Source organism: Marmota monax, unplaced genomic scaffold (assembly GCF_021218885.2).
Source record: "Marmota monax isolate L192 unplaced genomic scaffold, Marmota_monax_Labrador192_F-V1.1 WCK01_AAM20220418_F8-fsc00097, whole genome shotgun sequence".
NCBI lineage: Eukaryota > Metazoa > Chordata > Mammalia > Rodentia > Sciuridae > Marmota > Marmota monax.
The window spans coordinates 5,921,648-5,944,696 of NW_026694162.1; the positions used below are offsets into that span (position 1 = coordinate 5,921,648).

General features: G+C 43.7%; 1 protein-coding gene across 1 annotated transcript in view; it reads left to right on the forward strand.

Annotated features, from left to right (window-relative positions):
* Positions 1–12,522: 12,522 nt before the first annotated feature.
* The window catches only part of Spock1 (SPARC (osteonectin), cwcv and kazal like domains proteoglycan 1), a 515,785-nt gene continuing 505,258 nt past the window's right edge, over positions 12,523–23,049 (forward strand). Inside the window, exons 1-2 of the mRNA XM_046465855.2 lie at positions 12,523–12,681; positions 13,326–13,511. Of these exons, the coding sequence (XP_046321811.1) occupies positions 13,326–13,511 (186 nt within the window). The 5' untranslated portion in view covers positions 12,523–12,681. The remainder of the gene's footprint in view (positions 12,682–13,325; positions 13,512–23,049) is intronic.

Below are 23,049 nucleotides of genomic sequence, written 5' to 3' on the forward strand. Positions count from 1 at the left end.
AGAAAGAGAGACCCTTGCTCATCTCTTTACAGGGCAGACCTCTTCCAGCTTGAAATGGGAAACAGTTTGTTCTAATTGGGGTTAACACATATTTGAGAATCAGACACTGCCTGCAGCATCTCAGCAGTACCTCTACACTAGGGATCAGATCATTCTGATCTCCTGACATGGCATACCACATTACCTTGGACCAAGGTCCATGTCATGGCAAAGGAGGTATGATAGTAAGCAGATATATGGAATCCACTGAAATTCTTTTATATATGAACATCCCAAAGCTGCTGGACTGATTGGAACAGCCTTTTGGAAGTGTAATGGAGAGACCAGTTTAGGCATGATATCCTATAAGAATGAGGCAGCATCCTATAGACTGAGTTGTATCTTAAACCATGGGTGTTATATGATGGTGTGTCCCAGGGAGACAGAATATACAAGTCAAAGGAAGGATGGAGGGGTGGAAGAAGGAGCATCCTGCTCACCATCACTCCCAATGCTATGTTCTTGTTTGGCTCTTTCTTGTGCCTTGATTCCCTAACAGCACACTCTCAGTCAGTCACTTCCTTATGAATACGTGCTTCAGGTGCCACAGCTGGAGAACCAGCCCAAGATGATACAAATTGGTCCATTTTAATTCAATTAATGACATATTTTTCTGACTGTTAAATATTCCCCAATACCATGTCTTTTCGTGTCCACATGGTGTTTTGTTATATGATTATAATTTATTGAACCAATCCTCTCTTTCTAGACATTTAGATTGATTCCCAGTTTTTGCTATTTTAAATAATGCAGAGAAGAATGCCATTACTGATAAATACTTATAAACATTCTTTTTTTTAAAGAGAGAGTGAGAGAGAGGGAGAGAGAGAGAGAATTTTAATATTTATTCTTTAGTATTCAGCGGACACAACATCTTTGTTTGTATGTGGTGCTGAGGATCGAACCCGGGCCACTCGCACACCAGGCGAGTGCGCTACCGCTTGAGCCACATCCCCAGTCCTATAAACATTCTTAATTATCTTTTTTAGTTAAATTCCTATAGAGAAAGATATTAAGTCAAAGGTCGCCAACATTTTTGTTTTAGTCAGTTTTTTTTTTTTTTTTTTTTGCTGTGACTTAAAGTCTGACCAGAACAACTGTAAGGAGGAAAAGTTTATTTGAGGGCTAATGGTTTCAGAGGTCTCAGAATGGAGGCCAGCTCCATTCCTCCAGGGTCAAGGTGAGGCAGAACATCATGGTGGGAGAATATGGCAGAAGGAAGCAGCTCACATCTGGAGGCAGAGAGAGAAATTCCAGCTCCAGATACAAAATATATACCCCATAGTCACACCCCCAATGAATCACTTCCTCCAGACACAACCCCACCTGCTTCTAGTCACCACTCAGTTAATCCCATCAGGAATTAATTCTCTGATTGGGTTAAGACTCTCACAATCCAATCATTTCTCCTCTGAAACTTCCTGCATTGTCTCATAGGTGAGCTTTTGGGGGACACCTCATATCCAAACCATACCAATCTTGTGGCTGTTAGCCTAAATATCATGAACTTGGTTTCCAGGAGGATCATTTAGAGCTCAGAAACAGTATAAGAGAGCAACTTTTCTCCATATTTGCCAGCCAAAGAATAATGATTGAAAAAGCCTGCAAATTTGATAGATGACTTATTATTTTAATATGTTTATTTCAGTTACTAGGCGGTTGCCTCATTTTTAGTTTGGCCATTTGTATTTCTTTGGAAAATTGCCTTTCCAAGGCTTTTGCTTATTTTTCCTTTGATGTATTTCTTTTCTCATTAATTTATTTGAGTTTTCTTTGATTCAAAGATTCAAATTGATTCAAAGAGCATGGAACTTCCAGTAGTAGATTGGAAGGCACCACATACCTCTATAGGGAGTAAAATGCCAAGGTAGAGGTACCACAATCCTGTTCCCTCATTTTTCAGGAGAAGAAACCAAGTCCCAGGGTCAACCAGAAATATGCATCATTAATTGAGCCCAAGCCTGTTGCTCTGAATGCAGTTTTTTCTCCTCCACCTTCAGCAGAAGTGAGAACTGAGAAGAATCAATAGATAGCAGCCAATATTGGCCAATTGCCACTGATGAAGAGTGAGGTTTCTGCTTTTTCTTATGAATAGCCAGTTAACATTAATTGAACACTTGGTAGGTGTCTGATATGGTACAAAGCATTGTTCATGTTTGATCTCATCTTCTTAACATCCTGATGGGTTCATGATGTAATTGTCACGAGTTTACAAATAAAGATTCTGAAGACACAGAAGATAAAACACTTGTGGAGCTCATACAGCTATTCATGATGGAGTTGAGGTTAAGGTCATATATTCCAGAATATATGATTTTAATGAATATTACATTGTGTAAGTTAAAATTCCATGTTAAACCAGGTGTACTGGTGCATGCCTGTAATCCCAGTGACTGGGGTCGGGGTGTGCTGATACAAGAGGATTGCAAGTTTGAGGTCAGCCTCAGCAAATTAGTGAGGCCCTAAGCAACTTAATGGGAGCTTATCTCAAAATAAAGAATAAAAAGATCTGAGGATATAGCTCATTGGTAGAGAGTCCCTGGGTTCAATTCCCAGGTAAAAAAAAAATATTCCATGTTAAAGCAACTTTGAAAAAAACAAAAAGTCATTATCCACAATTGCACAATTGTGTCATAACAGTTACCACTCATTCCCATGTGCTTCCTTTCACTTTTTTCTGTTCCTGCTGAAAACATTCTGTACATTCAGTTCTGTAACTTGATTTTTTCCACTCTACATTACTCCATGTTGTTTCATGGATTTTATAGCCATCATTTTAATGCCTTGCATAATATTCCTTTGTTGGGCAGATGCTAAATTCTTGAATTTATCGTTCTCCCACTGAAGATGTTGGGAGAATTTCTGGGGACCCCTGCTGTCTCCCCTGCAACTCTTCCTGGATGGATAATTCCCTTTTCACTTCATGCTTTGAGTGAAATGAAACAAATTCAACTTGCAAATTGCCTAAGGATGTCTTTCATAATTGTAGGCATCTGTAAATTATATGTGAATATGTGTGTAGCCAGGTAAATCCTTCCTAACATTTTGACCTTAAGAAAAATCTAGTGGAGATGAGTATGGAAGTAGTTAAAAATTCAGTTTCTCAGTCTATAAAGGGGTGAAACAACCTGCTGTGGGAGCCTCCTTCATGAGACTTTAATAAGAAATTTCATGGTAAGTCAAAATGCATCTTCTTAGAATGGCATTGACACTGCCATATCATATATAATGTTTCTCGTGTGCTGACTCTCTACACTGTGGGTTTTAAATAACTCTTAACCCATTAAGTCCCAGGTGTTTAATTCTGTGAATATTTCAATGAAATTGACACAGATGCATTAAAGTGGGATGGAATAATATTCTAGAGCTTATATATTATAGTGTTAATTAATGTTATAATTAATTAATAATTCTTGCTATTATACAATTGTTTTATGTATTATATGCTATATTTAAGTTTTCAGAGGTGCTCTACTTCCAGGAAAATGGGACAAAATGAATTGATCTTCCCCCCATAGTCCTAGGAAGAGTGCACATCATTCCCATTTTATAAATAAGCAAATGGGCCCAGAAAGGTTAATCAACTTGTATGAGGGTCCATAGTAGGAGATAGAAATCAATATTTGAACCAAGTTTTGCCAGAGTGTGAACCTGCATTAATGGCACAATGATGGAAGCTTGTGTCTTCCTGTTGGCGTCAGAGCATTCTGGGACTATTTTGCCTTAAGATGATATTATTACAAATATATACAGAGTTCCTAAAAACCCATAGCAAAATTCAATAATTGGATTTAAAAAATGGGCTAAAGGACTTGAATAGATATTTCTCCACAGGAGACATACAAATGGATGACAGGTATATGAAAAGATGCTCAATAACATTAATCATCAGGGAAAATGCAAACGAGAGCCACAATGAGATATCACCTCATACCTGTCAGGATGGCTAGTATCAATAAAACAACACACAACAAGTAGAGGTGAGGATGTGGAGAAATTGGTACCTTTGTGCACTGTTGATGGGAATGCAAAATGGTGTAGCCATTGTGGAAAACAGTAGGAAGGGTCCTCAAAAAATTAAAAATAGAACTAAGATACAATCCAGCTGTACCACTTTTGAGTATTTATTCAAAAGAACTGCGGTCAGAATCTCAAAGAGGAATTAGTGCTCTCATGTTCATTAAAGCCCTGGTCACAATAGCCAAGATGTGGAAATAACCTAAATGTCCATTGATGGGTGAATGGATAAAGAAAGTGTGATATATACATAATGGAATATTATTCAGTCTGAAAAAGAAGGAAATCCTACAGTGTGTGTCAGTATGGATAAACCTGGAGGAAATGACATAAGCCAGTGACGGAAGGACAAACACTGCATGAGTTCATACATGACGTATCTAACATAGTCAAACTCAGAGAGAGAAAGAGGGTTTCCGGGGATTAGGAAGAGGGGAAAATGAAGAGTTGCTTATCAATGGGTGCAACATTTCAATTTATAGGAGATAAGTAAGTTCTAGAGATCTGCTGTACAAGATTGTGCCTATAGATTATAATATTGTGTTGTATACTTAAAAATCTGTTAAGAGGGTGGATCTTATGTTCTTACGTTGATGATGATGATGGTGGTGGTGGTGGTGGTGGTGATGATAATGATGATAATGTAAGCTCATGCCTTCCTGGGTGCTTGAGCTGGTTCAATTTAGCACATAGACCTTGCTGACCTCTCTATATTCTATTTTAGAAATTTGGGTAAGAAATATTTATAGAAAGTTTGGTTTTGGTTTGACCTGGGTAGTTTTAGAAATCCTATTGTGTTATTTTGTGTTCCAAGAAGACTGTGTCTCTTTGGGCCTCAGCACACTAATTTGATTCATTTGTTGTATTTACCAGACGGATTAAGCCCTGTGAGGCTCCTCCAGCTCCAGTTTTGCTTTCTTGTTTCCATCCCAGCTTGAAAGTTTCTTGAAGAGCTTCTTCCACAGGAAACTCACTTTGCTCTCAGTCTTGGGATCCTTGCTGAGCCGAGGCCTCTTTTTAGCAATTGTGTCTTTTGGAGGCATGACCAGCTCTCTGTTGATTTAACACTTACCAGCCTTCAAGTCTCCAAGGTGTGAATCTGAATTGTATCCATACTATGAGATTGTTCTTAAGGCAGTGATCTGGCGGGACCCTGAGAGAGGAGAATGCCCCTCCCAGCCTATTTCAAAGCTTTGTAGTGTGCATAGAAGCAGATGCCAACACATGGGTGCATTTTTCTTTAAATGGATACAGAGTAAGAGAAAAAAGGAAGGGAGTTGGGATGACTTTTCTGAGAAAGGGAATAGAAAATTTTCTTGAAGTCTCAGAGGAGGGCTTGTTACACAATCACAAGAGATCAAGCGCTTCACATGTCCACCTTAGAGTGTAATGTGGGGGAGAGAGTGCATGAAGGCTTAGACCATGGACTCAGGAAACAGAAAGAGTATTTTTCTGGGTTCAGATGCCTTATAATCTTGAGCAAGCCATTTAACCTCTGCAAACCTCAGGATCCTTAGCTGTAGAAAGGGATGATGGTGGCCTCTCCTTCGTGTTTTTAGGTGAGGCCCTTTTGCACTTTTAACTTGACAAATAAGCACGTACATAGCATTTACTATGTGGAAGACTTTGTTCTAGGCACAGTGCAAATTTAAACTTGTTTAATCTTCTTGATAATCCTATGAGGCAGGCATTATACTGCTTTACGGATTCTAAGATGCATGCTATTTTAGCTTCTCTGAAATTGTGATGCATATGACAACTGACAATGTCTTATAAATTACAGTGATTATTTCAGTCATTGGAGATTTGGAGGGTAGAACATTCCAGACAGAAGGAGATCAGAGTTTATTGGGAACCTGCCAGAACACAGAGGAGTCAAAGACAAACCCTTTCCAGCTGGGTGAAACAAGCCTTCCTCTAGTGTTGTGAACAGGTTGAGGTCTTCCCCTATTGGAATAAACTCCACGAAGATGGGCCATGTCTGTCTTAGTCCCCTGGTGTGTCCCCAGAATCAACTAGTCTGGTACAAAATTGTCGACTGAAGTTGATTATTGAATGATCAGATGAAGATTCTGAGGAGTTGCTGCCTTCCCCCCAGCAACTCAGGTCTTCCCTCCCAACCTCCAGTGACTTTTCACAAATGCATCAGTCCCTAGAAGTCTTTCTACCACAATCTCTGGCCATCCTGTTAGCGTTTGCCCAGAGCACTAGATGAGGGTCAAGACACAACCTTATGCTATTTCATCAGGTTATTATGTAGCTGTCATTACTATTAGTGTGTGTGTGGGGGGAGGGAGGTTCCATCATCATTATGGAACATGAGTCACATAAAGTCCTTTGCTTAGCGAGTCACAGTTGTCGGTATCTTTTGGTGCATATACAATCTTAATTGAAAATAGTTCCCACTTAGTGTTTTGCTCAATAAACCACATATTTCATGGAACACACACTTTGTTCCACAAGGACAACACACATTACGTATAAAATCCCGTGCAGACCAAATGGTGACTTTTCACTAGTAACAATGGGTATGGTAGGAGATGGCAGCTGTGGAGTTGAGTGCTGGGGTAGGTCACAGTGGGAACTTTGACATCACTTGGTCCTTGGTTCAAATCCTGGCTCTTTCATTTACTCTTAGGGATTTTGGGTAAGTGATGCTGTGGTTTGGATATGGTTTGTCCCTCAAAGTTTCACATACTGGAAGCTTAGTCCCCACTGTGGTGATGTTGAGAGGGGGTGTAATTTTTAAGAGATGGGGCCTAGTGGGAGGCTGTTAAGTAACCAGAGCATCACACTTGGAAGGGATTAAAGTTGAGCTTGAGGAGTGAGTTCTCAAGAGAGTGGGTTGTTGTGAGACTACCTTCTGTATTTCAGTGGTTCCCATTTCATTGTTTTGCCATGTTGTGACATAGCCATGGGGAACGGTACCAAGAAACTCAATAGATGGGGCAGGCTGATCTTGGTTTTTCAGCTCCAAAACTGAGCTAAATATATCTCTGTTCTTTGTATATACCAGACTCAGGCCTTTTGTTATAGCAAAGGAAAATGGACTAATACAGGCGGTAAAACAATTATGGGACTCAAGATTTCACCTGACAATTTGGACTTATTATAATGCCAACTTCACAAGGAATGCTCACAAAGATTAAATCAGATAACACATAGCTGGGCATAGAGGTACACACCTGTAATCCCAGCAATTTAGGAGGCTGAGGCAAGAGGATTGCAAGATCAAGGCCAGCTTCAGCAACTTAGTGAGGCCCTAAGCAACTTAGTGAGACTCTTGCCTCAAAATAAAAAATAAAAAGGGTTGGGAAGCCAGGCATGGTGGCACACACCTGTAATCCCAGTGACTTGGGAGGCTGAGGCAGGAGAATTGCGAGTTCAAAGCCAGCCTCAGCAACTGTGAGGCACTAAGCAACTCAGCAAGACCCTGTTTGTAAGTAAAATACAAAATAGGGCTGGGGATATGGGCTCAGTGGTTGAGTACTACTGAGTTTAATCCCTGATACCAAAAAAAAAAAATAATGTTGGGAATGTTGTTCAGTGATAAAGCATTCATGGGTTCAATCCCCCCTACCCCCTGGAACAGTTTCAGCATGTTGTAAGTGCTCATATGAACCAGCCCATGTTGTTATTAGCATTGTTGCTTTCATGATTTTTTATTCTCTGTGGTCAGGACTTTGGTATCCTCTTCTCTGTCCCTGCATAGTTGTTTGGACATTAGGTCTTTTTGGTGGTTATTTTCATTTGCTTAAAATCAATTCCTCCTGAGCCAGGTTGCCCATTCACCATGGATCTGCATGGGAAGAAGAAAGAAAGAAGCTCTATGTAGTGGGGTGGGGATGTCTCTGGGGGATGTGAAGAGATGGAGTGAGTCTGGCTCTGCTGAATACATATAATCAATAGGTGAAATCGATGTGTTCATAAAAGTTACAGGCCCTTGCTGGGTGAGCTGTTTTCTACAATGCCAAGGAATGCATCTATTTCATTCTTCTCTTCTTGGGCCCAGATATATTCCCATAGCATCCCCAAAGCCTGGGAGTGGAAAGATTACTGTCATTACCTCATTGTTTGCACCCTCAATCAAAGGAGTATTCAGGGGTTAAAATCTCTGAATTAAACCTCAGAGCTTCTTTGCTTCTAAGAAGGAAAGAAACTACATACACTGAGCTTGGAGCGTTCATTGATTCAGTTAGTATTTATTGTGCACCTACTATGCACCAGACGCTTTTTTAAAAGCACCATGGATTCAGTACCAAGTGAGATAGATCCATTCCTAGTCCCTGCCTATGTGCCACCAAGTGTCTGGCAGGAGATTGACATTAAGCAACTCTGCAGCTGTGGTGAGGGCCTTGAACCTGTGGGGATCAAGGGAATCTTTTCTGGGGACTTGGAGTAAAGCTATGGCCTAAGGGGGGAGTGGAGGCTGGCCAGGAGAAGGGTGGGCACAGAGAACATCCAGACCCTAAGGAGCCCCACAGGAAGGGCTCTGTGGTGCAAGGGTGGTGATCAGAGAAGGAGGGATAGGACTGGGTGGGGACATAGGGGTCTGGAGACCTCTGAGCTTAGCAGGAGGCACATGGTGTCAAGGTGAAGTGCCAGATCTTTGTCCTGAGAGCACAGGAAGAACAATAAGTAAAGATAAATGGTCACATTCACATAGAGAAGGACCACTCTGTCTCCTGTGTGGAGAAAGAATGACATATGGTGATCTGAGAGAAGGAGACCCCAGTCAGGGGCTCGCTGGCATACAGGTGAGAAGGGGCGGGTGGAGAGGCTCTTAGGGTTCAGCAGTGAGGGAGGATAAGGGGAACTGGAAATAGTGTAAATAAAATAAGACTTGATCAATGGGGGAGCCATTAAAGGTGAACTGAGGTCAAAGTGACCCTAGGGTTTGAGGGTGGTTGTTGTCTTCCTGAAGTAGGGTCGGAAGAAGGGAGCAGGTCTGGCCAGGAGAGGCAGCTCAAGCATTCCATTTTAGACACATCAACTTCAGGTATTAGAGACAGTGAAATGGAGATGCCAGGTAGCAGACTGACACTTGAGTTTGCAGCTAAAAATAAATCCAGGTTGATAAGAATTATAGTCACCCTTTTAATCTGATGCAGCCCAGAGGGTGGTTCTAATTCTAGCTGGGATAGTGTTGTGAGGGGGTGTTACACCTAGAACTTTCCATCGCTAGACCATCTTTCTCTGTGGCTGTGACCTTCATGATTTAGCCTTTCTGTGCTCCCCTTTCCTCCACATAAAGCAGTGATGGCTATGTCTGCTTCAGTCTCGCCGGGAGCACATGTTTGAGGATCCATTAAACTGAAAATAAAACATGTGGGGCACTTTGGAAATAAGAACTATGTTAAAACAAGGAGTTATTATAGTTGTGCATAAGCCAATGAAAAGCAGAAATATAGCCCCAAGGCTCAGTATCGATCTTGGTCCCGGGTGCTTCTCGCAGCCGAATAAATCTGACATTCCTCCCCAGGAGTGCAGGTGGAGCGGATGGCAGGTCTCCAGCTTCCAGCCTCTCTACCCTACTCCAAGGTTATGTCCTTTCTTGGCTCAGGCGGGCTCTAGCACCCCCATCCCTCCCTGGGCTGTGCTGGCTGCCCTTCTGACTCATGCTGGTTACGGGGAAGATTCCAGTTGTGAGGTTGGAAGGTGGCCAAGCGTAGATGCCCTCCCATCAAACTGGGGACAGGTTCCCCCCCTGAAAAAAGAGATCGACATTGTAGAACAAGGGATTTCAGGCATCCAAAGGAGATGCTGTCGACAGAGTTTTTGAAATTTAGGATGCATTAGGGGTTATGGGATTTGCTTAATTCATTCATTCAATCACTGACTAAGTATTTATTGAGTGCCCACTGAATGTTGGGCTGTGAGGTAAGCCGGGGGATACAGGAGCAAAACAGACAATACATTTGTTCTCTTGGAATTAAGATTGCATTGAGGAAGAGATGATAAACACGCTTGGTGTGTTGGCAGAAACACGAGGAAGAATGTGCCCAGAACCTAGGGCACAAAGGGCAGGGACAAAGGATTGTATAGTGCAGGGCTTTGTCAGTCATGGGAAGGAGTTTGGGTTTTTGTTTTGTTGTTATGGCAAGTCATTGAAAGCTTTTATGATTCCAGTGATTGCTAATTCTGTTACAAAAATATTGCTCTCACTTATGAGTAGGATAACTGGCTGTAGAGGAAAGAAAAAAAATCAAGAAAATTAGTAAGGAAGTTACTGTGGTCCTTTGGGTGAAAAGTGATGGTCAAGTGGACTGGGTGGTACCCACAGAGTTGGCATGAAGTAGATGCATTCAAGGGCACTTGCAAGTGGAACAAACCAGCTTGCTGAGGCACAGGAAGTGCAGGGTAAGGAAATGGAGAAACTGAAGATGATACACAGGCATCTGGCTTAAGCAGACACGTGGATGGATACCTTTACTGCAGAGTACAGGTTTGGAGGGAAAGTCTGTCATACCCAGGGGTCATCTGGAAGAGATGTCCAGTATGAAGCTGGATGCATAGTGGAAGTCCTGAGAATACTTGCAGGCTGGGATTGCACCTGTGTATTCTCAGGGGTGGACTGGACAGATGTGAGAACCTAGGGAAGGACTCAGATGGTGATAGCACAAGGTCTCATTCTGCACCCTAAAAAGCCCTGGTATAGATGCAGGAATGACCAATGGGGAGAGGAAAGCCAGGAGGGACAGCACTACAGGAGCCCACAGAAATTGCTCAAAGGCCCCCTAGGGGAGGCTTGGAGGTGACTGCTGAAATGACAAGTCTATTCAGTTAGCGAAGCTGACAGGCCGATTGGAGCGGGTTGAGGAACGAGTTGGAGGTGAGGAAGCAAAAATGACATCCAAGGATGACTCTTTGGAGAAGTTTGCTGTCAAACTGGACAGAGCAATGAGAAAGTGCTGATTGCCTGGGTTTCTATAAACAGAAGAAACATTCTTTGTATCATTTCCAAGCCTCTTTCCCGACTCTGATACACTCAGGTCATGACATTGAATACCTAAAACATTTCCATGATAAAATACACACAACCAAATTATGGCAGCACGACTCACAACTGGCTGTACCCCAGTTGTTGGCTGAGAGCGTGGTTCAGCTTGCTGGGGTGCTCATTCATCAGATATTGTTTCAGTGCTGCTATGTGCTAGGGGCTTATGTCCTGGACACTGGGAGCAGCTGTGGGCAAGATTACTGTCCTCATGGGGAGGACAGACACAGAATAAGAGACTTCCAGTGTAGTGCGCTTGCAGCTAGAGCAATATTATATTCTCAAGAACAGTATCACCAGGGTCCTTGCTTGGTCTACAAGCTAGCAAGTCTCAGAAAAACTGAGGACAAATAAGTGGAGGGGTACATTAATGAGTTGGGGTAGACATTGGTCCAGACAGAGGTTAAGGCCAGCCTGTCCCAAAAGTCAGGGCTGGAGGAGGAGTGGGGTGAGAGGTAGGTGAGAGGCAGTGGGGTGGACAGGGGTAATGAGGTGGACAGGGGTCAGATGTTCAGGGACTAGGGCTGCAGCCAGGACTTTGGCCTTTCTCAGGAGAGTATCATGAAGTGTTCTGAGTTTGTGTTGTGGGGGTGTGTGACAGTGTGGCCAGACTTTTTCTAAAAGAACACTTGGTGTCTGTCTGGAGAATGGGTCTGTAGTACAGAGAAGGTGGCAGGTAGAAGGTGTTAAGTCCTCCCAACCTTATTTAATCAAATACGAATGAATATTTGGGAAGGGGTCAGGGGTGGGGGGCAGAGTAGTTTTCTGCTTGTCTCTGTCCCAAAGCCTCATCCAGTTCTCTTTCCCTTTCACCCCCATCTGGGAAAACCCAACAGGCTAGTGCTGGGGCCAGTTCTCAAGGGGTGGGGACAGAATCAACACTGAGGGATACCATGGGGTTAATGCAGGGACAAGAATGTAGAAATGATAGAAGGCTTCCACTGGGGACTAACAGCTGTGGGCCCCCAGGGAGCATAGAATGCAGAGATGTAGTAGGTGCATAACTTTGGACAAGCAGAGCAGAAATTCACTCAAACTCTGTGGTGCATAAAAAGCATCAGAGAGCCTGTTAAAAAATGCAGACTCTTGGAGACCCTCCTAAGGAATGCTGATTCAACACATTGGTTCAACACATAGCTAGCAATCCTATTTTAAAGAAACTCTCTCCAGTCTTCATCAAGATGATTCTGAGCTGAGTGATCCGACGACCTCTCTTCTGAGAATGCCTCAGCGCTGGAATCTTCTTGGCTTTCTATCCTCAGGTCCCTCGACTATCTTGCACCATCCGGGGCCCCGATAGCTGGTGTCTGCCCTGCATTGAGATGTGAATAACCCACATTCCCGGCTCTGGAGTCCTGACTGCCCAGCGGGCCGCACGGCAGCACATAGCCGCCAGGGGGCGCCAGAGGCCTCAGCTCCCGCTCTCCAGCTTCTCCGCCCGCGGACGCCGCGCCCGAGCCGGCGAGCGAGCCAAGCCAGAGCGCTGCGGGCTCACAAAGCGGCCGGACGCGCGGCGGCGGCGGCTGGTGGCAGGAGCGTCGGGAAGCCAGCCAGAGATAAGCTTTCTCTGCGACCGCGCCAAGGAGCTCGAGCAACTCGGACGCGGGGACCCGGGCCGGCCCCCCAAGGTACGTGCCCCGCCGAACCCAGCTCCCCAACTTGGCGCAGTTGGGACCTTCCTTGCCCACCCGGAGGGATGGCAGGGTCAGGGCCTGGGGGTATCTCCGCACGCCCCTCTTGCATCCGAAACCGCAGGGCTGGCGAAGCTTTCCTTTCCCTTAGCTAGGGACTCGAGACCCCAGTTGCGGGCATCCACCCCCGCTTCCAATTTTGCCCAGAGCCTGCGCTGCTGCTGGAAACCTTGCTCACCCTCTCTATGCCTCAAAGCTGTGGGCACCGTCTGTGCGAGTGCGGCTTGCGGATCCCGGGCTCCGGGTTTTTGAGGAGGGGTACCCACTCCCCTGACCTGAGAGCAGTATTCTGTGGGGCACCCAGAGAACAGGTGAGAGGGGTCCTCTGTAGTTTGCTAGCTGCACCTAATTTGTGCCCCAGCCTCTGCATTTGTAGCCGAGTCCCCATGCGTGAGACAGGTCCCAAGGTCTCTAGCTCCGCGGAAGCGCCCCAGGTGTGCTAGGGACGACCCGGTCCCCGCTGTGAGGTCTCCACCTCTACGGCTGGGGCCGGTTTCCGAAGCGCTCAGACGCGGGGTCCCCGGCGAGAGGCTCACGGTCGCCCTAGGGGCTCAAGGGTCGGTCGTGCCCCTGCTCCGCAGATGCCAGCGATCGCGGTGCTCGCGGCGGCCGCCGCGGCGTGGTGCTTCCTCCAAGTCGAGAGCCGGCACCTGGACGCTTTCGCCCGAGGCGCGGGCCTCGATAACGGCAATTTCCTGGACAATGACCAGTGGCTGAGCACCGTCTCTCAGTATGACCGGGACAAATACTGGAACCGCTTCCGAGACGTGAGTACGGCTGCTGCTAGATCCTGCGGGGCAGGGGAGGGGTCTCTTGGAGAGGAGGGCTCTGGGGCCTGGTGGGAAGGTTGTCAGGTGCAGACCTCCCACGGAGGGCGTCAGTGGGTGCGTCTTGCCTGAGAGGAACTTTAAAGGGAACTTTGAAGGCTTGATGCTCTTGCCCGTTACCTGTTGTTCAGGTGTATGTATTTGTAGGACTGAGGCAGGTGATTGCAGTGATATACAGCACAAACCCAAGCAACTGTGGAGAGACAGACTCCCTAAGCTTCTGAATTCTCCCGATGGCAATGACTGACTTTGCCAAGCCCAAGGGAGAAGCTTCCTGGGGCGGCAGTGATTTGGACCATTTTTGGGGTGTATTAGAAAATTTTTTACTGGAGAGGTTAGGCTTGGGGATGAGCCCAGATCATTTATTACGGAACCAGTTATGGATGGTATGAGAGGAGGTCATGGTGGAGGGCTGCCCTGACAATGGGCCTGATAAAATATTGGGAAGGACCATGGAGGTTTTGACCCTTTGAATCTTTAGGGAAGGGGGAAAGAGAGCAGGTGGCCCATGGAATTGGCCCAAATCCCTGAAGGAGAAGCCTGGGAAGGAAGAAACTCACTCCTGGACTCAGAAGCACCTGTGCTACCTGTTTCTGCCCCAGGGTTGGCTGCCACTTTCCAGGTGTGCCCCAGAAGATGTGGGAGCAAGAGGCACCAGTTCAGTCTTTCAGCAGATGGCATCCCTTCTGTGTAGTGGGAGCCTCTGCCAGCTCCTTCAAAGACTGCCCCAGGTGGCTGGGGCCATGCTCTTCAAGGGGACTTGGAAGTGTGATATTTTATGGTACTTAACATTAGAAGGTTTTGTCTCTCCTATATATGCCTTAAATATTGTAAAATGTCCAATACTTAACAACAAAAAGAAGATTTTTATGTTCAAATGCATTGTTTTGTTTCTGGAGCAGTTTTAGGTTCAATTAATATTTTTGCTAAATTAATGTTAAACTAATATTTTTAGCAGCATGCATGTGTTTTTAAATAGTTTGACCATACCACATAGCCCCCCATTTTGTCATAGGCATGTTTATAGGTTCTTCAAGGTGGGAGATAAGTGGAGGTCTTTTACTCATCTCCACTGGATTCCTCATAGTCCCATTTCCAGTATCCCTTGCAGGGAGAAGGTATAGAGAATTGAATGAATGCCAGATGTTTGTTTCCTTGTGCTTTCTAAAGAGCATCCTCTTCAGGTCCCATTTTAGAGCAGCAGATGGACTCATAGCCTTGAGTGGGGTTTGAGTATCTCTCTATTCCCCATTCTTTCTTTTTCCCATAGTTGATGATGGGCTGCTTCTCCTAGAAAGGGACCTTTGAGCACTTTCATTGAACTTCCACAGTTATTTGGGGCCCTACTTTTGTAGCAGATATACTCCCTGCAGTCCTCTCCCACCCCACCACATGTTCTGACTTGCTCTGTTAACCATCCTTGGTCCCCTTTTCTGCTCAGATCCGAGGAGCCCTGTACTGACTATCTTTGCCTATGACTGAAAAAGATGCCCAAACCATGAAGCTTTTGTTTATTGACTCACCCAGGGTAGAAATAATTTTGCTTGGTGCTTTTGGTTTGTTTTACCAGTTTTAGATAGTTGGGAAGGGCAGATGCTAAACTCTGCTAGAGCTGGGCAAATTGGGCCAGGTGTAGAGGTGAAGGGCTACCTTTGCTGGTCCCTTGATTCCCAGAGCAGGGGTGGGATGGGAGTGCGTTGTGCTTGTTGGGATCTTTGGGTTGTGGAAAAGTCTACCTACCTGCTTTTGTGCTTCTTTAAGGTTTCTTTCTCAGGGTATCTTAAATGTGACATTCTTAATTCTCCTTTACTTTTATATTTTTAAAAATTGGGCTTCATTTCTAATCTTGCTTACGGGTAGTGCTGACATTTTATATCCTTGGATCAATGTTTTTTCCTAAACCTGATTAATGATGAGACCTACCTGGGGTGTTTGCTAAATTATAGCACCCAGGCTCTTCCCTCCTGGAGGTTCTGATTCCATATTTCTGGGGTGAGTGCTAGGATTCATATTTTAAACAAATATACAAGGTAATCCCTATGTTTAAGAAATACTGCCTTAGCTATTGTAAAAAAAAATTGAGGCTTACCAATGAAAAGCGACGCTTTTAATGTTCAAATACATTGCATTTTGTTTCTGGACCAGTTTTAGGTTTTAAACTACTATTTTTAGCAGTATATCATTTGTAAAAATGATGATTCGATCCAGAATAACATTAAAAACATCTAAAAAATGTCTAAAACAATCTCAAATATCATCAATCATCAACCTTTTTATATGCTTCATGGAGTCATCTTATACCAGCAGTGGCTCAGACACAATTTACTGCCATTAACCTCTTGAAAGTGTTGCAAAATTCAGATCAGATGCTCTTTTAGGGCAAGTTCAAGTGTCTTCAGTTGGATCATTTACTTGGAATAACCACAAAGCCTGAGTCCTCTGGGATCAGAAAGTAAAATGTTGCTTTCTCTAGAAATCAGCTACTCAGCGGACAAAAGTCCCAGTTAGCGCTGCAGTTGCTCAATCAGGCTGATCTTTTTCGCTGAGCCAGGCCTTGCTTTAGGTTGAGAAAGCCTCCGCCTCTTTGCTATGGTTTTTGTTGTTGTTGTTTTTCCAGAGCCTTGGATAACTTTGAAAGGCTGTGTCCTAAGATTACTGTTAAGATGCTTGTCAATTTTTGAAACTCATTGTGTGAGAAAACTATTTGCATTACCCACTGCTTGCTAATTTGTTCAACTTTGGGGAAAGATACTTAGGAGTTAAGTTTGAATGTGGGAAACTGAAAGCTAAGAGCTCTTTTTGGAGAGGTGATGGCATTCATTGGTGGTTTTTACTGGGCCAATATTGAAATGGATATGATGGCGAGATGTGTATTCCATGCTCCCTTGACTACTGTGTGTGCTGTGATATAGCCAGAGACAACTAAGCAGCCTCTACTTATCACTTGTGTGCTCTAGGCACACAAATATCTACTATCTCTGTTTCAGAAGTAAAACCTTCATGGCTTGTTGACTACAGTTAAGGATCCAGGAGAAATATAACAACATTCAGATGATTGCTCCTAAATGCATTTGTGTTCTGTTAGTTTGGTCATTATTCTTTTACAAAGACTAGCAATTGGGATGTTTTTGGTCATAGGGAGGCCTGAACTTTTGCACAAATACAGTATAAAGGAGGAGGATATGAAAAAGGCAACTGTTTGTATTGCTTGTAATAAATTCTTGTCTCTAGATGTCATACAGCGTAACTCCTTTGTGGTTTGAGATTTAGACATCAAGATACTACTAATCTGATATGACTTTGACTTTCATGACCTTTACCACAAGGAAAAGTCCTTCTGTTCATTTTTCATTCATTCGTTCCAACAAATACTTGCTTACCACGTGCTAGGCACTAGGTTGCAAAGGTGAATGGGATTAATAAATGAAATCTCTTATGTAACCTCTCATCCATTCTTAGGCTGCTGTACATTTCTTTTTCATTTTTTTTAAAGTACGGTTTTTCTTATAAAGGAAATATGTTCTGGTTGTAATTGAAAGGGTAAAACATTGCAGAAATAGATAATAGCTAACATGTATGGAACACTTATTGTGCCAGGCATTGTTAAACGTACTTCCTATATGTTATTTAATTTACTATTCATAACAATCCTATAAAAGAGTGCTATTATTCCCTATTTGCTGAGAGGTTTAAGTCTCTTGGTTAAAATTTCAGAGCTGGGATGTGGAGGAGCCTGGGTTCCACAGCCACTCAAGGGCTGGGTGGATTTGAATGTGCAATTCTATTGACATCACATTACAAATCTTCCATGCTTAGAGCCTGAGAGCCATTAGTGGAGAACCTCAGGCTAAGACAAAGTGCAGTAGGAAGCCAGGTGGACACAGCTTATTGCAGAAGTCATGTCAGCCCTTATCGGCTCCTACTAATAAGCTTTGGATTTGATTAAAATAATATTGTTGCTTACACTAAACATGGCATTTTCTTTCTTTTACACACATGAAACTAGCCCTGACATTTAACTCCAGGATAATTGCCTTTATCAGGCCCAGAGACTCAGAAGTGTTGCCTTGGTTGGCATTTATCTTACTCCAGAGTGACCTGGGTTTGTAATTCTAATGAGAGTGCAAGGACCAGCCTACGCTCTTTTTTCCTTCTGGTGCATACCCTGTGGAATTCGGTGGTCTCTGTAGCAGAACTGGGGTGGCAGCAAGCATCAGATCTGCTCATTTGATCTTAGCATCTCAGCTATAATGAGTTTCAAGGGCAAGTGGAGCTTATTGATAGAACAGGGGCTGGCTCAGTTGGTGGGGCTGATGACAAGAGAGGTGGTATGGCTTAGTGGATCAGTCATTAATCTGTCACCACAGAAACTCAGCTTGTAATGGAGAGTAGCAGAAAATCATTTTGATTAAACAGGTTCAAGGAGACTTAAATGAGTCTGTGATCCTGACTCACTTTAATGAACCCACTATCTTAAATCCCTTGTACCAGATGACCACTGATAGAAATAATTATTTCACAGAGATTGTTATAAAGGGAAAATTTGAAAGTGGATAGGCCCAAGAGCATTCTTGTCTTTTCTGTCCTTACCTTCAGTTTTCCCCTGCCAGAGAAAAGCTAGGTCTTGCCTGGTAGGTGTGGTAGAGCTTTTTGCCCCAGTTGACCTTCTCAGGCTGAATGCCCTGTCTCTCCTGGGTCTCCCCAACCCCACAGGATTTCAGCTGGACTGCATTGCTGGGAGGATAAGTACTTTCCTCTCTGCTGATGAGGCTGTTTTCAAAACCAAGAAGTGGCTCCAAGTGGATAATTGGACCTATAATATTCCCCTAGAGCAATGGGACCTAATCATTACCTCAACTATCTTATCTTACTTGAGACAAAGTAATGTTAGTAATTAAATATTTTATAACACATCATTTCTTATTTATTTACTCAATATAGTGCATTTCAAACCCAACTTAGTATCTCACATTGGACATATTCAGAAGGACTTATTTTACCTTTCCTATGGTAAGTTCTACTATGTATTCCTTGGGCAATTCCTCAGATTCAAGATCATGCTTGATCATATCTCCCCAGGTGAGATAATTACAAACAAAAGAAATTTCCTATAAGAGGTTAAATAATTTGCCTAAGCGTACAAGTATTCTTTTTTTTTTTAACCATATGTTATCTAGTATGACACCAAAATATAAGATGTGCTCAGGATGAAAAGTTTAATAGATCCCTGCAGAAAGATGGACTGCAGAGGCCAGCACCCTCATTGTGGAGGTAAGCATGAAATTAACCCATCACAAATGAAAGTGACCACAGCCAGACAAATCACCTGTCTCCATTTTGTCATTGATGGATAGAGAGAAAAGTTATGCCCTGAGCCACTGAACAGATTGATACTCTTGCAGATTTCTGGTTTAAATGCGCCATATCATTACATAGTTAATTTAAAGCAGTCTTAAGTTGCTTGTCTCTGAGCCTCTGACTCCTCATCTGTTTTATTGGGAGAATACAATATAATATACTATTGTTGAGAACTTGGAAAGTGACTGAAATCTAGTCCAAGCTGGCTTAAATAGATTAGAAAACTTAGTGTGTAACTGAAAATTCTACTGATAAACTGTGGTTTCTTGTAAGGCTACACCCAGGGGCTCAAGTTAATATCATGGGATTTGTAGTTTGTGTATGTCTGTCATTCTCTCTCCTGCCCCTCTGTCTTTGGACTTTATTTTCCCTTATGTTAGTTTTAGTCTCAGGCTGATTAATTCCATATAGTAGCTCATTAATTCTATATCTATCAAAGTTACATCATTATATAATTTTTATGTCTCAGCAGTGCCAATAAAAGTTCTAGAATAAATGAGACTTGTCAGATTTACTTGTGTTATGTACCCATTCTTCAGTCCCTTTGTCCAATTTGGTAGAATATGATGATTTTGCAGGGCTGTGTTACATGCCCAGAGCTGGAACTGAGAGTTGGCACTCGTGGTGGTCGGGGCTCCACTGGGTCCCATGTTTTGAGAGTGGTAGAAGGGCAATTCCTTAAGAAGAAATGCATGCCTGGAGGGCAGATGTCAACAGATGTCCATTATGTCAATAGATGTCCATTATGTTGACTGGCTGCACTGGGTTGGCATGAAGAGTAAATTGGCTTAATGCGTTGTCTGGCTTGTTAAATGCTCGATAAGAGGAGGCTGTTATTTTTTATTAATATTAACTTCTATAGCATTTTTATGCATTATTATTCTTCAATTCATAGTTGTGTATGCCTATATTTTAGCTTCTTTAATAGTTGGATGCTTCTTGAAGTAAGATCCTAACTCTCAGGTCTTGCACACAGCAGGTGGTCGGTAAGCATTTTGTTGACTTGAATTGCATCCTAAGCACACCTCCTGGATCAATCCCTGGGGAAGGAAAGTCTTTTGGAATATAATAAGCACATGGGGTGCTAGTGTTCTGATAGGTGGGAATTCTAGGTGTCACACACATTGAAAAACTATTTTTTAAAAATTTTTTTGGCCAACCCCTATCTCTAAGCCAGGACTTCACAACTTTGTAATTCCTTTCAGGATACACTATTATAAAGAACTTGCTATCTCCAGACCTTTACTATAGAGCCCAGGGCAGGAAGCTGCTCAGGGAATGTTTAGATGAATTAGAATCCATGAGGGAACTGTCCACACCACCATGGATTGTGGGGGTCATTGTAAAGGGGTGACCCCAGTAATTCATACTTGCCGCCGTCTGGCTGCAGCAAAATAACCAGGGGGTGACGAGCAACTTGTGTAGATTGATACAGCAGGAGTGGGAATCGTTTATTGTAGGACAGGAGGGGTATATATACATTCCACACAGCTTATCTTAATTAACATAAACTAGATACAGAAGTCAACCAATAAGGAATCTCCACACTTAATGGCTCGCTGGTGTTACTTCACAAACCACTCCCTCTGCAAAATGCCAGGTGCCATCCTGACTTGTTTACAGACCCTAACACATACTAGCTTTGAATATGTGCTCATTCTATTAGTAATTGACAGTGGTGGTGGGTACCAACATATTGAGTGTCGTTGAGAGGCAGGAGGAATCTGATACAGGGGAAAAAATCCGAAAAACTCCCTCACCATTTAGGCGCAGTCTCCGATCCTGTAGAGAGCTCCTTGTGGCTGAGTGAGATCATGGTTAAAAGCCCACTCTTAATGACAGTTCTCAATCTAGTCTTGTCCAGGATAAGCTTGAGTCTTTGACTTGGGCATACTTGGGATGTTCCTGATCTCTGAGTGGCCAGTGTCCCTGATGTTTTGATTTGTTTTCCAAGGCTCACTTCTATTCTGCCTCATGAGTGTGGGCCATGGCATACAGCCATGGATGCTGCTTTCTGTCTTAGAAGCATGTTGGGGAAATTCATTCCATGATCCTTGAGCCTGTCTTTGCTCCATTGGTTGCTCGTTTGGAAGGCTGTGTGAGATTACTTCCCATTCTGTTACTTTCCATTTGTAGATCCTGGCAGAGAAGACCTCTCCATCATATTTCCTATGACCCTGGGGTCCCTCCTGAAACCAGCAACTACCATCATGAAATTTCTGGGATGGGGTTTGTGCTCGGCTCTGCCCAAATCCTAGTTATGTGAAGGCCCTGGAGGACCTGTTATACCAGCTAAGCTTTAATTGTCTGTAATCTCTGATCCAGTTGCCCTTAGCCCATCTCAGGAGGGAGAACCTCATCTCCTCCTGCCGCATGGTCCCAGGCTGGCTGTATAGGCAGGAAGGGGGATGGGGTCCATTTTGAGGCAAATGGTCCAGCCAGTCTGTGTGTTACTATGGCTTCCTTGCATCCTTTGTTATCAGATGCTTGCAGTTTGGTCTTGGTGCCGTTAGTATCATTGTCCTTGGGGTTGCGTCTGTGGCAGTTAGCAATGCTTCTTGTTGGTATTTAGGCAGTCCCCAGGCTCCAGGTTGGCTTTAGAACCACCTGGAAATACTAGTAAGCTAGGCCGGACCTTTGTTCCTTCTTTCCAAAGACCCACCTCTTCCATTTCAGATCATGACAGATAGTCAGAGGGCCTAGACTTCACTGCAGCTGAAACAGATTTGCTGTGGTTTAGGAAAACCCAAACACTAACAAAGACTTCACGCAGGGCAGGGTGGTTTGTTGTTGTGAAAATTCTTCCAAAATGCCAGCTATGCCATTTCTTTGCTAGGTGCTGGGTGCAGAAGACAGACAGGGCTCATACCGTCCTGGTTTAGTGTGGTAGACAGATAGACAATCACAAAACAGTCACATTGGTGTGACTAAGAAAAGTGCTAAGTAGGTAGAGATGCTGTTGCTTTTAGAATGCATACTAGGGAGGAGGAGGAACTCAATAGCATGAGAAAGGCTCAGAGGCTGAGCCCCAATGATGGCAGGAGCCAGCCAGGTAAGGAGCAGAGGCGATTGCATTCCAGGCAGTGGGGCCAGCAGGTCTGAAGGTCCTGAAATGGGAAATCCTTTGAGGAGCTTCCATCGATGTGTTTGCCCCAGGATTCCTGCAAATGGCAAGCTCTTCCTTAGGGTGCTTAGAAAGCATGCTCCATACAATTTCAATTTAACAAACATTTTGTGAGGGGACAGGGAAGTGAGTCAGCTGTAGAAAGTGAGGCACACAGATGGCCCCAGTACTTGGAAGGATGGCCTGTTCTTTTCTCCCCTCTTCTGCGACTTTCTCTTGTTGTGTGCACTTTGCTTTCCCAGTCCTCTATCCCCAGAATACTTACTACTTCTCTAGTGTCTTCAGTCTATGAGTTTTTCCTTCCTGCTGGAGTCAAGTGTCCTAGACTTTAGAGCTCTGACAATTCCCACTGCTGTTTAGAAATAAAGACACCGTAGAGTTTTCTGGACAGAGTGATGATTTGTCATGTTTATCTTTCAAAAATGACATTAGTATTCATGGGGCTGCTCCTTGTCCCCTACCACCTCCACTGCTGAGAACCAACTGGGGGCCAGACTTTGAGGCTAAAGATGAAAAACAAGCTTTTCAGCTTCAGGGATCACAGTTTGGGGGAGAAACTGACACACAGGCATTCACTGTGGTGGCCCATGGGGAGTGCTGTGTGGCATGTGCTTTTTACAGCCCTTGGATCTGCATTTAAACAAGAAATCTGCAAGAGTAACAATCTGTTCAGTGGCTCAGGGCATAACTTTTCTCTCTATCCATCAGACATGGAGATAATGATGTCTCGTTCACAGATCAGGAATTTTTCTTTTTCTTTTTTTTTTGAGAGAGAATTTTTTTAAATTTTTTTTTTCTTTTTTTTAGTTTTCGGTGGACACAACATCTTTATTTTTATGTGGGGCTGAGGATGGAACCCAGCACCCCGCGCATGCCAAGTGAGTGCGCTATCGTTGGAGCCACATCCCCAGCCCATCAGGAATTTTTCTAGAAAGATGATACTGGTGTCCATATTAATTTGCTTGGGTTAACTTTTCTTATGGTTCTGTGAAAATA